This window comes from Coregonus clupeaformis, chromosome 23 (genome assembly GCF_020615455.1).
Source record: "Coregonus clupeaformis isolate EN_2021a chromosome 23, ASM2061545v1, whole genome shotgun sequence".
In the NCBI taxonomy this organism is placed as follows: domain Eukaryota; kingdom Metazoa; phylum Chordata; class Actinopteri; order Salmoniformes; family Salmonidae; genus Coregonus; species Coregonus clupeaformis.
Window position 1 is genome coordinate 4,926,025 of NC_059214.1, and position 16,454 is coordinate 4,942,478.

The 16,454-nt window shown below is 45.9% G+C and overlaps 1 protein-coding gene across 2 annotated transcripts in view; it reads left to right on the forward strand.

Annotated features, from left to right (window-relative positions):
- The window catches only part of LOC121582941 (voltage-dependent L-type calcium channel subunit beta-4), a 28,992-nt gene extending 12,538 nt beyond the window's left edge, over positions 1-16,454 (forward strand). The window contains exons 8-14 of one of the 2 annotated variants that reach the window (XM_045206503.1): positions 25-105; positions 1,647-1,705; positions 1,995-2,104; positions 2,574-2,725; positions 8,098-8,193; positions 12,511-12,696; positions 12,924-16,454. In XM_045206503.1, coding sequence (XP_045062438.1) covers positions 25-105; positions 1,647-1,705; positions 1,995-2,104; positions 2,574-2,725; positions 8,098-8,193; positions 12,511-12,696; positions 12,924-13,187 — 948 coding nt within the window. In that variant the 3' untranslated portion in view covers positions 13,188-16,454. Of the gene's footprint in view, positions 1-24; positions 106-1,646; positions 1,706-1,994; positions 2,105-2,573; positions 2,726-8,097; positions 8,194-12,510; positions 12,697-12,920 lie in introns of both variants that reach the window. The other variant, XM_045206504.1, reaches the window with a different exon arrangement.

Below are 16,454 nucleotides of genomic sequence, written 5' to 3' on the forward strand. Positions count from 1 at the left end.
GATTCCTTTGTTACTCTGTTACAGACTGAACACGTTCCGCCTTACGACGTGGTGCCGTCCATGAGGCCTGTGGTGCTGGTGGGGCCCTCCCTCAAGGGCTATGAGGTAAGCAGCAGCAGCAGCGGTGGCCATCTTTGAGTCACATGATCATCCTCTGGCTCTGGCCCTGGCCCATCCTAGAGCTCCCATTGGTGGAATGACAGTAACAGTGCATCATGTTAAATGATTGTTGTTGCGGCTGTCATGATCACATCTCATTGAGGGAAGATCTCCTCATGGCTTGATGGCGTTTCTATTGAGTTCAGGTTTATATTCATTCATGTTTATATGTAGGCCATTTTTTTATAATGTTGTATTGACACAGAATAGGCCTATTGGAGCTCTACTAGAGTCTATATTTAGGATGCTGAGTGAGGTGCTTTGTTGATGTTTTTCTAGTCATTCTCAGAACACCATAGTACAGGGAGCTGCTTTCCTCTCCTCCCCTCTTCCCCTCTTCCTCTCTCTCTCTCTCTCGCTCGCTCTCTCTCTCCCTCCTCGCACGGGAACACAATCAGTCGCCTCATCCCCCAGTGTGCTCTGTTGCCGCGGTAACAACCTTCTGGGTGCAAACGCGTCAGCATCAGAAGTAGAGCAACGTTGGAAATTAGAAAGAGAGGAGAGAGAGAAGAGAGAGGAGAGAGAGTAGAGAAGAGAAGAGAGTGTAGAGAGATGAGAGAAGAGAGAGCAGAGAAGAGAGAGGAGGGAAGAGAAGAGAGAAGAGAAGAGGAGAGAGTAGAGAGAAGAGAGAGTAGAGAGGAGAACCCCTGGAAGCAGCATCGCTGTGTTTCTAGATTAAACCAGCCACTAAATTATCTTTGTATATGCCACCATCCTTACTGGCAGCCCTCTGACCAGTTCCATGATACCATCCAAATTCAGTAATTTCAGGAGATCCATTTTAGTCTGAAATTAGTCTATTGTTGACTATGAGGATTTTACATTGCATTTCAGTAACAGAATATGAATCTATCTAGTGAATTGACTGATATCATGGAATTGACCCCAAATCTTGCTTTACTATTGCACTCATCAAGTTGTAGTTGTTTTGTATCAGAGTAGAACTCTATGAAATATAATGGGATGTTTGATATTATTTTTAGTATCCTCCAGTCAAATGACTGAATATCTGAACTAGTAGAATATAATTGATAGAATGCTAAATGGTTTGTTGCACGTAGGCTGGCGTCATGGGACATCTTAGCTCTGGCCATGATGTGCTGTGGCCATGATGATCACCCAGTTGATACCGTGTAGCTCAGTTGGTAGAGCATGGCGTTTGCAACGCCAGGGTTGTGGGTTCGTTTTCCCACGGGGGACCAGTATGAAAAAAAATGTATGCACTCACTAACTGTAAGTCGCTCTGCTAAATGACTAAAATGTTATTTCCCAGGAGGTTTGCTTGCTGTTAGGGTTAAATGTTCTCTTTTTGAACACTACTCTCTCTCCTATATATACCCTCATAATTCTCTCTCTCTCTCTCTCTCTCTCTCTCTCTCCCCCCCCCCCCCCCCTCTCTCTCTCTCTCTCTCTCTCTCTCTCTCTCTCTCTCTCTCTCTCTCTCTATCTTCACTATTTCTCCTCTTTCGGCTTCTCTTCCTCCACAGGTGACGGACATGATGCAGAAAGCGCTCTTTGACTTCCTCAAGCACAGGTTTGACGGCAGGTGAGATAAAGGATGAGGCCTCCTGTAGCTCAGTTGGTAGTTGATAAGAGCGTCCTGCTAAATGACTAAAATGTAGATGAAAGATGTTCCTTTCCTTTTGATGTTTTGTCTGTTTATTGTTCAACTCGTTACACTCAAATGACATTGACTTATGAAGCCCTACGAGATAGATAGGCCTAGAAATTCACATGGAATAGCTCTTTAGTGAAGGAGTATCTGTCTGCAAAATAAGGTATGCAGTATTTATCCACTTAATGCCTAAATTGGTGTCTTTGTTTGACCATTTCAGGATATCTATCACACGAGTTACGGCAGATATATCATTAGCCAAGAGGTCTGTTCTGAATAACCCCAGCAAGCGGGCCATTATCGAGAGATCAAACACCAGGTCCAGCTTAGGTATGTACCTCCATAATGTATTGATCTCTTTTACTGTAGCAGTCTTTTGAGTTTGCATTGTGTATCGACTTTTGCCTACTTTTATCCGTAGCTAGCATCTCTATGAGACTAAGCTAAAGAAGAATGATTTAGCTTGATTGAGCTACCTGCCGCAATGGAATCAATGGAATAGTCCCAAAAGTGCAAACTCCACCCACCTGGCTCTCCAGACAGGCTCAATCAAATGCTCAACGTAGTCATTGGCTACGTTCCAATGTCCATAGTAGACACCACTTAGAATGAATTAATGTATTGGGAATGCAGTGAAGGGATGGGAGTCTGTGTGTACCGGTTGTTTACGTATACAGTGTACTGGGCTGACTGTTTTCAGTGTGTATGATTGTTGTACGGTGATGCCCAGTAAAATGTCCATCCTGAATGGACAGTAAAGTTATATTCTAAAGTCTATTGTTTACATCCTTGTCCCCAGCGGAGGTGCAGAGTGAGATAGAGAGGATCTTTGAGCTGGCCAGGTCCCTACAGCTGGTGATCCTGGATGCAGACACCATTAATCACCCAGCCCAGCTGCTCAAGACCTCGTTGGCTCCCATCATCGTCCATGTCAAGGTCTCCTCGCCGAAGGTAGGGACTGGAGGGGCTTGTATTAGGGTCATGTGATTTGAAACACATCCATGTCTACTATAGGGCCTCAGAGGTAACAATAATATTATATGGCCATGAAGCAGACACTTCATCATCTAAAGCAACTCACAGAACTGTCAACATTGTCAGTTATACGGTACGCTATAACCTACTGAGCCACTGGGACCACGTTCTTTTGAAAATGAATGTCAGCATGCTTAGACACTGATTGGTTTGTCAGTGGAGGGGTTTTCTAGAGTTATACATGTGTTTTGTTTTCATAGGAACACACTTTAATCTATCTAAGGTATTATACATTTATTTTAAATGATACTATTTGACCGGTATACCTGGTTAAAGATGTGAAACGCAGTATTCCCTTAAAGAATGTGTGTAAATAAAACATTACATGTAAGGGATCGGGGGTTATAGACAGGGAGTCTGACACTTGATCTACTGAGAGGGGAGTCATCAGACTCGATCTGGTTCACCTGAGTTCTTGGAGTGCACACCTGTCAGTATTAGTGTAGGATGTAAGGTGTGCTCAGAAGCTCGGGGTCGAGTTGCAGTATTGTTCCAATGTGACTTGCTAACGTTTTGTTCCAGAGAGAGAGAGAGAGAGAGAGAGTTTGTTGTTTTGATTACCCGTGTATCCGACCTGTGCAGAGCTTGTTGTTTTGACTCCAATTGCTTAATCCTCGTCTACCCTTGAGTGATTACGTTCTCTGATCCTGTGCCTGTGACTAGACAATACATTAAGCCCGCTTCCTTTTGGCAATTTACCTCTGCCTGTCTGCCCCGGTTTTTGACTACAGCTTCCCACCCGACCACGAATGTTATATTCCCTTGTCGTGTACTCTAATAAAGCATCGCTAATCGGCGACGATGCCACCACTCTGTCCGGTATTTCATTACAGAATACCTCGCCATTACCATGGATCCAGTGGAATTACAGAGGCGATGGATGGCAGGAGAAACGCATGGATGAACTCCTACAGCGACTCACTGGTGCAAAGTGGAAGGCACCACCGTAGCAGACGGTCAGTCCTCGTCAACCTGTATTTTCTATAATGCCGACAAGGCGGAACCTGGCAAATGTCAGGGTTTTCTACTCAGATGTCCCTGTATATGTCAGGTATAATAGTACCATGTTTTCCGATGACCGTAGCAGGGTGGATTTCTGGCATTTCTCAGGAAGAGTACTGGATTGGGCACTGCGCTTTGGGCAGCTGAGGTCCCCGAGTTGAATGCGGAGTGTCTGTTCAAGAGACTGTTTCCCTAAGAGGTACCACCACCCAGTATCTGGGCGTAGTGTGGGAGACCAACTATGCGAACTTCAGCAGGGCCGTTCACACAGTAGCCGACTACGCTTGAGAGGGTTCCGTACAGCAGCCAGTACGGATGAGCGAAACTGCTTGTCGCTCAGGTTTTTCCAAGAGGGCTGCGCACAAGACATTACAGACTACGTTGGCTTGTCGAGGAGATATCATTGCTGCTTCACATGAGTTTATCAAAATAGCCATCTCTATTGATAATCCTTATAGTGCAACCTACAAGGCATCCACAGTCCGGGAGTCCTCGATCACGGTAGTCCTATGCAATCGACAGACGGAGGAGAGAATCTGAGGAGGAACGCTATGCAACTGGGATGGTCACGCTCTAAAGGTTCAGTGAGACAACAACGTCGGGCAAGACGGACTGTGCCTGTATTGTGGTCAGGCGGGTCATTTCTGTTCACAATGTCGGTAATGAATCTAACATAGACTGGTGATATCGCCTCGGAACTGCCAAACCGGTGAGTGAGACTCCTGGGTGTTGAACATTACATCTAAACAAATGTATGTGCCTGTTACCTTATCTCTGCTGAGATGAAAAGTGAGGAAGGATTATTGATTCTGAGCGGCTGCCAGCTTTCTGGATATGGGTCTTGCTAAGGATTCAACTATCCAATTCAACCTCCCTTATAGCTTTCAACGCAAGGTGGCGCCCATGGGCACTGGGTTCGACATGACCGAGGGAAATCAAGTTAGGTCTGCACCATGAGTGAATGATAATTTGTTTCGGTATTCAGGAGCCGCTAGTCCTGGCCATCCCTGGGCCTGCTACCCAACATCCGGGCATTCCCGGAAATTTGCACATGATCACGTGGAGGAGGCGAGTGCTCGCTACCTTGCAAAACGTCTACTGTGGAGTGCATGCGAAGGTGTGCCACGTTGCTCTGCATGTGTGGGATTGATGAGCCTCCAAGGAGAGGGCTACCGTGTTACCACCGCATCGGGGCTGGGATTTTACTGATCTGCTATCCGGGCCATTTCTCCCCTCGCGATTAATCTACCGTTCAGCTGAACGTGAATCAATGAGCAAGAATATTGATGAGGTATTCATACAATGTATCTGATGTGTTTTCCCATGTGAATCAGTTTCTTCTTGTAGTATGTGGAAAGGACTTCATTCAGTATAGACTATCGAGGTTTTAATGACATCACCATAAAAAATCGCTACTTTTCTTTGATTCCAGCTGCTCCCGAGCAGGTGGGGCAGGCATCTGATCAGTAAACGGACTCAGGAGGCGTACAATCTGGTGCGACGGAGAAGACGTCATTGTCTATCGAAGAATTATATGACAATAACTAATCACTCGGGTCCAGGCGTTCATGAATGAAATTTTCAGGGACTTGATTGATCAAGTCATTACAGGGCATTAATAGTATCCCAATTTACTCTAACCTCTGAGTGAACATGTGTGTCCTATGTACTACAGGTTTTAATTTCAACCCGTAACACTGTCGTTCTGAAGGCGAGAAGAGTGGAATTCATGTCACACCGATTTGGGCATACTTCACTCCTGACGGGAAGATGATGAACCGGAGGCGGTTTAAAAGATGGCCTCTGAATCCCAGACGGTGAAAGAGCTTCAGAGATTTCCGGGTTTGCCAATTACTATAGACGGCTCAAAGTAGCGCATCACGTTCCCTGTGGGCGCAGAACAGCCACGTAAGGGTTGGAAATGGGACGGAGGGGGCAGGTTTTATATATTGAAACAACGACATCATCCCCATTTTAGTAGCCGGATCTACTGCTGCCTATGTGGAGGTGACGCCGAGGGGACGTGCTATCCCAGCCAAGGTGAGCTGCTCAACTCATTGGCCCTGTGCTTTTTTTCTTAAAAATGAACTGCCGAAGAGAACAACGACGGAAATGAACACAGGTGAAGTTAGCACTGGAGGAGTGGAGACATTGGCTGGGAGGGAGCAGCTCATCCGCTCCAAGTGCTCACGACCACCGCAATCTGGAGTATCTTCACAGTGCTAAACGACTGAACCCCCCGACAGGCAAGGTGGTTTTGTTTTAACCGTTTCAATTCACTGTCTCCAGAGGACTCGTGGTCCAATAATATTAGGTTGACGCGTTTTATCACGTTCGAGCGCCATGGTGACCAAAGAACCAAAGAACCATCCTCATGAGGCTGCCGTAATATCTGGTGAGGTATCGATGACACCCATTCAGAGAGCCATAAGCGAACCAGCCCCTCCAGAAAACCCCCTGCCAGGTCGAAGGTAATTGTACCCAGCTCCGCTTCTCACCTCAACTGATGGAATGGTGCCACACGCCGCTAATTGGTATCCCGAATCACTCAACACAATCAGTGAAAATAGGTGGGATTTCCTCACAGATGACGAGATACGTATTATCCTGCCCAGTTTGTGCTCAGTCCAAGGCGCCGAGCACTACCGGAGGGCAAGCTGATGCCACTGCCAACTCCTCACCCACTCCTGGTCGCATTACTCAGGACTTTGTTACCAACCTACCAGAATCTCAGAGGCCATACTGGGTAATTCTCGTGGTCATCGATCGATTCTCAAAGATGTCGGTTAGTACCATGACCCGCTTACTAACGCCACCACATAGAGACCGCGTTAACCAGGTTCGGTAGCTTGGTGTTCAGAGGATATTGCTTCAACGGGACCCCAGTTGTATGCCTGCCTGGGAAGGCCTTCATGCATCTCTGCAGTGAGTTAATATATCCCAGGCAATGGGAGACCCAACGTAACCAGGAAATTGGGAAGTATCTAGCGGTAACAATGTTCGCGGTAGGCTGCATGAGTGGTTTAATCTTCCTTGGGCAGAGTATACCAGAACTTCACTAATTCACACCTCCCTTAGCGCCTTCAACGCCTCAGTGTGTTTAGGAACAACCACCCCCGTTCCTGGGGATACTGCACTGGATGGTACCGGGACGAGGTGGGAGTGCGTGAGGTCTGGGAGACGCGCCCACCAACAGCCTCAGCCAAGCCTCACAGCAGCAAAAGACCTATAACGACTGACGCTGAGACCTACTCCCACTTAATAAACCGGACAACGAGTGTAACACATCCGAGACTCAAGTGGGTTCCGACGAGCCAAAGAAGCTCCAACTGTAGGTGTAATTAATCAGCCCAGAGATTTATTAAACCTGTCACCTGCCGCTCAGCTTACCCTTCGACACACTACAGGATAAACCCCACGTCCACGCCTCCCTGTTGAAACCTGTCCATTATAGCCCATGTATAACCAATCGCTCAACAACCTACTACACTACCAGGAGGATGAACAGGACATCACACAGTCACATAGGAGTAAGACGAGGACGAGGGTATCTGAATATCTCGTGATGAGGATATGGACTCTGAGGAACGGTCCTGGGTTCCGGCTAAGGACATACTGGATCCCGCCTCAAGGCCACTTTCCACGCTGAGCACTAGATATCCAGGACCCCGACCAGAGGAAGACTACCCGTAGAGGTAGAAGGTCAGAGCCCCTGGGGGAGTGGGGACACTGTAAGGATCGGGGTTGGAGGATTTAGACAGAGTTGGAACTTCCCCGATCTACTGAGAGGGGAGTATAGACTCGAACTGGGTTCACCTGAGTTCTGAGTACACTAATGAATTATGTACTCAAGGTGTGCCTGCAAAAGCTCAGTCAGCGCGAGGTATTGTTCATTGTGACTTACTAAGCGCTTTGTTCCGAGAGAGAGAGAGTTTGTTGTTGGATTACCGATCCGCGACCTGTGCCTTGCTGTTTGACTCTCGGGTCTGCTTAATCCTCGTGTTACCTCAGTGATTACTGCTTCGATCCTGGTGCCTGTAACTTCGACTTCATTTACTCAAGCCCGGCCCTGGTAACTCTGCCTGTCTATGCCTGGGCCCGGCTTTGACCACAGCCCGCCTACCATATATGTGCCCTTGTCTGTACTTTAATAAAGCATCGCATTTCAAGTATTGATCTTACCACCGTCCTAGTATTCATTACAATTACATTCGAAAAGAGCATGACCATTTCAACAGACGTCTAACACTATCTAACACATATTTAAATGTCTTCCCACCGTCTAGGTTCTGCAGAGGCTGATCAAGTCCAGAGGGAAGTCCCAGAGCAAGCATCTGAACGTACAGCTGGTGGCAGCTGACAAACTAGCCCAGTGTCCTCCGGTGAGTGACTCTAACAGCACACTGTTTCTTTAATCTACACCACCCAGCATACTGTCTCTTTAATCTACACCACCTAGCATACTGTCTCTTTAATCTACACCACCCAGCATACTGTCTCTTTAATCTACACCACCTAGCATACTGTCTCTTTAACCTACACCACCCAGCATACTGTCTCTTTAACCTACACCACCCAGCATACTGTCTCTTTAATCTACACCAACCTAGCATACTGTCTCTTTAATCTACACCACCCAGCAACTGTCTCTCAATCTACACCACCCAGCATAAGCATACTGTCTCTTTAATCTACACCACCCAGCATACAGCATACTGTCTCTTTTAATCTACACCACCCAGCATACTGTCTCTTTAATCACACCACCCAGCATACTGTCTCTTTAATCTACACCACCCAGCATACTGTCTCTTTAATCTACACCACCTATCAACTGTCTCTTTAATCTACACCACCCCGGAAACAGCATACTGTCTCTTTAATCTACACCACCCAGCATACAGCATACTGTCTCTCTTTAATCTACACCACCCAGCATACTGTCTCTTTAATCCTACACCACCGCATACTGTCTCTTTAATCTACACCACCCAGCATACTGTCTCTTTAATCTACACCACCTATCATACTGTCTCTTTAATCTACACCACCCAGCATACAGCATACTGTCTCTTTAATCTACACCACCCAGCATACAGCATACTGTCTCTTTAATCTACACCACCCAGCATACTGTCTCTTTAATCTACACCACCTAGCATACTGTCTCTTTAACCTACACCACCCAGCATACTGTCTCTTTAACCTACACCACCCAGCATACTGTCTCTTTAATCACCACCTAGGATACTGTCTCTTTAATCTCCACCAGACCCAGCATACCACTGTCTCTTGAATCTTCACACCACCCAGCACATACAGCATACTGTCTCTTTAATCTACACCAACCAGCATACAGCATACTGTCTCTTTAATCTACACCCACTAGCATACTGTTTCTTTTTTAATATACAGCAACCAGCACATATGGTATACCGTCTCTTTAATCTACACCACCCAGCATACAGCATACTGTCTCTTTAATCTACACACACCCAGCATACTGTCTCTTTAACCATACACCACCCAGCATACTGTCTCTTTAACCTACACCACCCAGCATAACTGTCTCTTTAATCTACACCACCCAGCATACTGTCTCTTTAATCTACACCACCCAGCATACTGTCTCTCTTTAATCCTACACCACCTAGCATACTGTCTCTTTAATCTACACCACCAGCATACTGTCTCTTTAATCTACACCACCCAGCATACTGTCTCTTTAATCTACACCACCCAGCATACTGTCTCTTTTAATCTACACCACCATACAGCATACTGTCTCTTTAATCTACACCACCCAGCATACTGTCTCTTTAATCTACACCACCCAGCATACAGCATACTGTCTCTTTAATCTACACCACCCAGCATACAGCATACTGTCTCTTTAATCTACACCACCCAGCATACTGTCTCTTTAATCTACACCACCTAGCATACTGTCTCTTTAATCTACACCACCCAGCATACTGTCTCTTTAATCTACACCACCTATCATACTGTCTCTTTAATCTACACCACCCAGCATACAGCATACTGTCTCTTTAATCTACACCACCCAGCATACAGCATACTGTCTCTTTAATCTACACCACCCAGGATACTGTCTCTTTAATCTACACCACCTAGCATACTGTCTCTTTAACCTACACCACCCAGCATACTGTCTCTTTAACCTACACCACCCAGCATACTGTCTCTTTAATCTACACCACCTAGCATACTGTCTCTTTAATCTACACCACCCAGCATACTGTCTCTTTAATCTACACCACCTATCATACTGTCTCTTTAATCTACACCACCCAGCATACTGTCTCTTTAATCTACACCACCCAGCATACTGTCTCTTTAATCTACACCACCCAGCATACAGCATACTGTCTCTTTAATCTACACCAACCAGCATACAGCATACTGTCTCTTTAATCTACACCACCCAGCATACTGTTTCTTTAATATACAGCACCCAGCATATAGCATACTGTCTCTTTAATCTACACCACCCAGCATACAGCATACTGTCTCTTTAATCTATACCACCCAGCATACTGTCTCTTTAATCTACACCACCTAGCATACAGTCTCTTTAACCTACACCACCCAGCATACTGTCTCTTTAACCTACACCACCCAGCATACTGTCTCTTTAATCTACAGCACCCAGCATACAGCATACTGTCTCTTTAATCTACACCACCCAGCATATAGCATACTGTCTCTTTAATCTACACCACCTAGCATACTGTCTCTTTAACCTACACCACCCAGCATACTGTCTCTTTAACCTACACCACCCAGCATACTGTCTCTTTAATCTACACCACCTAGCATACTGTCTCTTTAATCTACACCACCCAGCATACTGTCTCTTTAATCTACACCACCCAGCATACTGTCTCTTTAATCTACACCACCCAGCATACAGCATACTGTCTCTTTAATCTACACCAACCAGCATACAGCATACTGTCTCTTTAATCTACACCACCCAGCATACTGTCTCTTTAACATACAGCACCCAGTAGCATACTGTCTCTTTAATCTACACCACCCAGCATACAGCATACTGTCTCTTTAATCTACACCACCCAGCATACAGCATACTGTCTCTTTAATCTATACCACCCAGCATACTGTCTCTTTAATCTACACCACCTAGCATACAGTCTCTTTAACCTACACCACCCAGCATACTGTCTCTTTAATCTACACCACCCAGCATACTGTCTCTTTAATCTACAGCACCCAGCATACAGCATACTGTCTCTTTAATCTACACCACCCAGCATATAGCATACTGTCTCTTTAATCTACAGCACCCAGCATACTGTCTCTTTAATCTACACCACCCAGCATACTGTCTCTTTAATCTACACCACCCAGCATACAAAGTATACTGTCTTCTTTAATCTATTGTACCACCATATACAGCATACTGTCTCTTTAATCTGCTGCACCCACACACGTTCTTTAATCTACACCACCCAGCATACAGCATACGTCTTCTTTAATCTACAAATGCTCAGCATACGTCTTCTTTAATCTACAATTACCTAAGGATACACTACCCAGCATACGTTCTCTTTAATCTACACCACCAGCATACTGTCTCTTTAATCTACAGCACCCAGCATACAGCATACTGTCTCTTTAATCTACACCACCACATATAGCATACTGCCTTTAATCTACAGCACCCAGCATACTGTCTCTTTAATCTACAGCACCCAGCATACTGTCTCTTTAATCTACACCACCCAGCATACAGCATACTGTCTCTTTAATCTACACCACCCAGCATACTGTCTCTTTAATCACCAATCTGTGAAGCACAAGACAGCATAGGCTTTAGTTTAGGGAGCTAACATGTCAGCTCAGCTCTCATGCTACGTTACTGTTTCACCAAACCACCTCCGTTACCTTTCAACCAAATGAACTGAAACCTTCTCTCACTCCCTCTCTCACTCCCTCTCCCTCTCTCTCGCTCATTCCCTCTCACACTCTCTCACTCCCTCTCTCCCCTCTCTCTCTCCCTCTCTCACTCCCTCTCTCCCCTCTCTCACTCCCTCTCTCCCCCTCTCACTCCCTCTCTCCCGCTCTCTCACTCCCTCTCTCACTCCTTCTCTCCCTCTCTCTCTCACTCCCTCTCCCCCCTTCACTCCCTCTCTCCTTCTCTCTCCTCTCTCACTCTCTCTCTCCCCCCTCACTCCCTCTCTCTCCCTCTCTCCCTCTCTCTCTCCCCCCTCTCACTCCCTCTCCCTCTCCCTCCCTCCATCTCCCTCTCTCACTCCCTCTCTCCCTCTTTCTCTCACTCTCCCCCCTTTCTCTCACTCCCTCTCTCCCCCCTCTCTCTCACTCCCTCCCTCTCACTCCCCCTCCCTCTATCTCTCCCTCTCTCTCCCCCTCTCCCTCTCACTCCCTCTCTCTCCCTCTCTCCCCCTCTCACTCCCTCTCCCTCTCTCTCTCTCACTCCCTCTGTCTCTCACTCCTTCTCTCCCCCCTCTCTCTCACTCCCTCTCCCCCTCCCGCTGTCTCTCCCTCCCTCCATTTCCCTCTCTCACTCCCTCTCCCCCTCCCTCTCCCTTCTCCCTCTCCCTCTCTCACTCCCTCTCCCCCACCCCCTCCCTCTCACTTCTCCCTCTCCCTCTCTCTCTCTCGCTCTCTCTCTCTCTCTTTACCCCCTCTGACAGGAGATGTTTGACATCATCCTGGATGAGAACCAGTTGGAGGATGCGTGTGAACACCTAGCTGAGTACCTGGAGGCCTACTGGAAAGCCACCCACACCTCCATGGCCACGCCGCTCAACCCCCTGCTGGGACGCAACCTGGGCCCCACTGCCCTCACTCCTTACCCCACCACCATCTCTGGACTGCAGGTTGGTCATAAACAGATAGCTACAGCGCTATGGGGTTAAAGGGACTGTCTCCCCTTAAAGGGACAAACTTTCAAAGTTGACTTTGGAGTGTGATGTTCCTTTAAGGGGAGACAGTTCATTGTTCTAAGTTAGATTAGTTGATTAGTGCCCAGTGTAACATACAGAAATGATTAGTGCCCAGTGTAACAAAAAGGGGTTGTTTGTGTGTGTATGAGGTGAACCAGCAGACTCAAAGAATGAGACAACACAGCAACCACACGGGAGACCACTCCACGCCCAACGAGCGTCGCAACCTGATGACCGCCGACGAGAACTACCACAACGAGCGGGCGCACAAGGGACGCAACCGCATGTCGTCGGGCTCGCAGCACAGCCGAGACCAAGACCCGTACCACCAGGACTACCAGGACCCCTACCAAGACTCCTACAAGCCCCACCGCAACCGCTCCTCCCCGGGCAGCTACAGCCATGACTCCCGGCACAGGCTTTGAGCCCGAATGATGTCCCAGCTTCACAACCCTTATAGCCCTCAAGTCAACCCTCCGGTGGCAACAGAGCCAAAATGGTTCCCACTCAAAATATTGTGTCAAATTTTGTTGTTTTCAATTATTTGTTTTACTTCAGGCGTTTGATGAGAAGTAGTCCCGCACTCCCGAACAAAATCTCCAGTCACCTCTCATTCCCATTATGTCTCTCAGTCTTGCCTGGGCACTGGCAGGGACCCCTGTCAAGCAACATGTGGTCAGGATGAGGAAGAAGGACATGATGCTAATGCTACATAACTGAGTTAATACAACTCATGTGACTGAGTTGTTTTTCCTCATAAGGGGACCTTTCCAGTTCCCTTATACCCCACACAGAGAGATGGGTTGAAGGGGATAGCAGTGTGAGATTTATATTTGGACTTTGCTAAGCTAACAACAAGCTAAGATATTTTAGCTAGCATGGTTAGATTGTGGGTACATGTGTAGTGCTAAACTTGAAGTGCTTGAGAGCCCCCCCCCCCCGAGTCGCCATAGCACGTGGTGGAGTCACTGCTGAAGTGCTTGAGAGTCCCCAGACCATTCAGTTGTTTGCATGCTGACTGAGAGAGTATCGTCAGTATATCCACTTACAGTACGTGTCTGTTGTCATGGGGAGTTGTATGCTAAGCCGTGCCCCACCATGACTGGCAGTGGTCTTTTTCCAGACCTCAACTGATTCCTGAGAGGAGCATGTGGAGTATTTGGTTGTTTTGTTAACCAGTGCTTTCACATGTCAGATACTGTATGTGCCATTTGAACACTTGTCTAGCTTGGCCTTTCTTCTTGTAGCTTAGTTAGTGTGATATGATTTGGAGTGGACGGGTGCTCTCAAGCTGGCCACATCCAGTGGAACCACGGATAAACTCGGCAACAGTCGATACTTTGCATATCTCAGTATTTTTCACTACTATGATTCGGTTGCGTCAGAGCCTCATAGAGGTATTATAACAAGAAGCAGGGGTGTCACCAATCAGAGCTCGCCTCATCTCTGGCCAGCCTCGTGATTGGTTGACCGTCCATGCTGCTTCCTGTGTTTCTTCTCTGGCCAACCTTGTGATTGGTTGACCGTCCATGCTGCTTCCTGTGTTTCTCTCTGGCCAGCCTCTTGATTGGTTGACCGTCCATGCTGCTCCACTAACGTTGGATTGTGTCTTCCCAGGGTCCTTTGCATCATGTTAATTGATTCTCTGTGTAGCTGGCATGTTTTCCCTGACTTGAAAAAGGCATGCTCCCTTTGGTAGTAATATCCCTGTGTAAAATAGAGGAGGGTGTTTAAGGAGGGAGAGCACACATTGGTGCAAAATAGGTGCAGTCTAATTACTTGAGAGTGCATCATCTGAACATTTTTGGGGTAATTGAATACATGAAAATGGAAATGGAAGAAATTCATTCGGTCAGTTTATTTCTAGCAACAATTTTTGTGATTTTATTTTGTTCTTAATGAGATAAGAAGCATTCAGTTGTATCCAAGGTGGTTTGTTGACTAGAGTTGCATTGGCTCCCCGATCCAATACCTAGGCTTTAGTTTAGTGGGCTAATGCACTCTTCTGGTGTGCAGGAGGCCTGGGTTCGAACCCGGTCGGTCACAGAGACACAACCACCCTCCAGGACCAGGGTTTGCCCTGCGGTGGATAGGTCATCTAAACTGGAGCTTTGACCAAGATGGAGATGGTGGTCCCTCTCTGTGCATCCTGGGAGAGTGAGTTCTTGGGGCAGCGTATTCTGAGTTAGAGAGATGTGCAGAGTTAACTTGTTAGCTGTCTTTTAGTGTAATTCCCTCCAATAGAGTTGATGTACTGTACTGACATTTGTAGCACCCGCATCAGCTGATGCCTTAACATGATAAAACAAGAAAGAACCTCTGAAAGGATAGGGTCTTAATTATGATTTAGCTCCAACTGTCTGGTTAGGGCGCTGACTTTGATTTCAGAGAGCCAGTTGATTTCCTTGCTCATATCTATGTCTCTTATGCTAGTTTGTTCACTGACTGAAAACAAAAGACTGCCAACGAAGAAGAAGAAAAAAGAATACAAGTACATCTGCTGTCGTTTATGAGCATGCTTCTCTGTCATATTGTGATTCAGGCCAAAGTGAGTGTTGGCTGATTGAATGGGGAGTTACTCACCATTAAAAACCAGAACCAAGAACCACAACCAAGATTCAGCTCTGTTGCTTGAGACAATCAGAGGGGTTTTTCTAGACCATTCACCTCTCTCCCACCAGAGTCCCAGAGCAGTTTGTGAGGGTGTGGTAACTTGGGTTACTGGTACTGGGTGTAGCATGTCTACCCCTGTTGTGACATTGGGGGCGTCTCCTTTTCTATTCAAAATGAATTAACTGAATTCCAATTGATTTTCTGAATTGACTGGAAGTGAAATTAAAATTTACCCCATCTCTTTTCCCTGTGAATGCCCTGGAAAGAAAACATTTCAAACAATCAAAGAAATTGTTATTTGAATGGTGTAGATATCATTTCTAAAGGTCTCTGTTACTGATCAGAAAAAAAGCACGAGTCCTGTACTCTTCTTTTGTCTTCTTGTAAAAAATTAAGAGGCTTAATTTTTGCCTCTAAATTAAGTTTCATTACAATTCTCATGATTTGATTCAATAACATGGGTTTAAACTCGACCAGACCATTAAAACAGTTAAATGTTTTTTTCTTTGGTAAAAATGTACAAAAAATAAAAAAGAAGAAAAACTCTAACATTTATCACAATATATGAAAAAGTAATAGATACATCTTTGCTGGTGATTATTTTTATAAAAATACATAAATGTACATAATGTCTTTGAGAGATGCTATTTGCTGTATACTTGCATTCTCATTAAAAACTACGATCCTCGACGGGACAAGTTGGAACAACACAAACGTTTCAGTATACAAAAAGTTTCAGTAATGTGCAATACAAAAAAGGCATGCTGTTTTAAATGAGGAAATTCCATGTACTATGCAACCGCAACCGTGTACATCGCTTCATGCTGTGACTAATTCTCCAACTGTCCTTTTCCAAGCAGCTTCATCAGAACTCTTAAGGACATTTTGTGTTGATACTTTTTGTGGAAGACGAAAAACTCAACGGCTAATGCGGTATTGCATGCATAATGTACCATTTTAATTTATTAAAACTAATGAAAATAAAATAATGTGAAATGCGAGATGATTGTGTCAAAGGCGAAGCTAGAAGTAACTTAAACGTTTTTCTTTTACAAAATAAAAGAGTCGTTCTACAACAA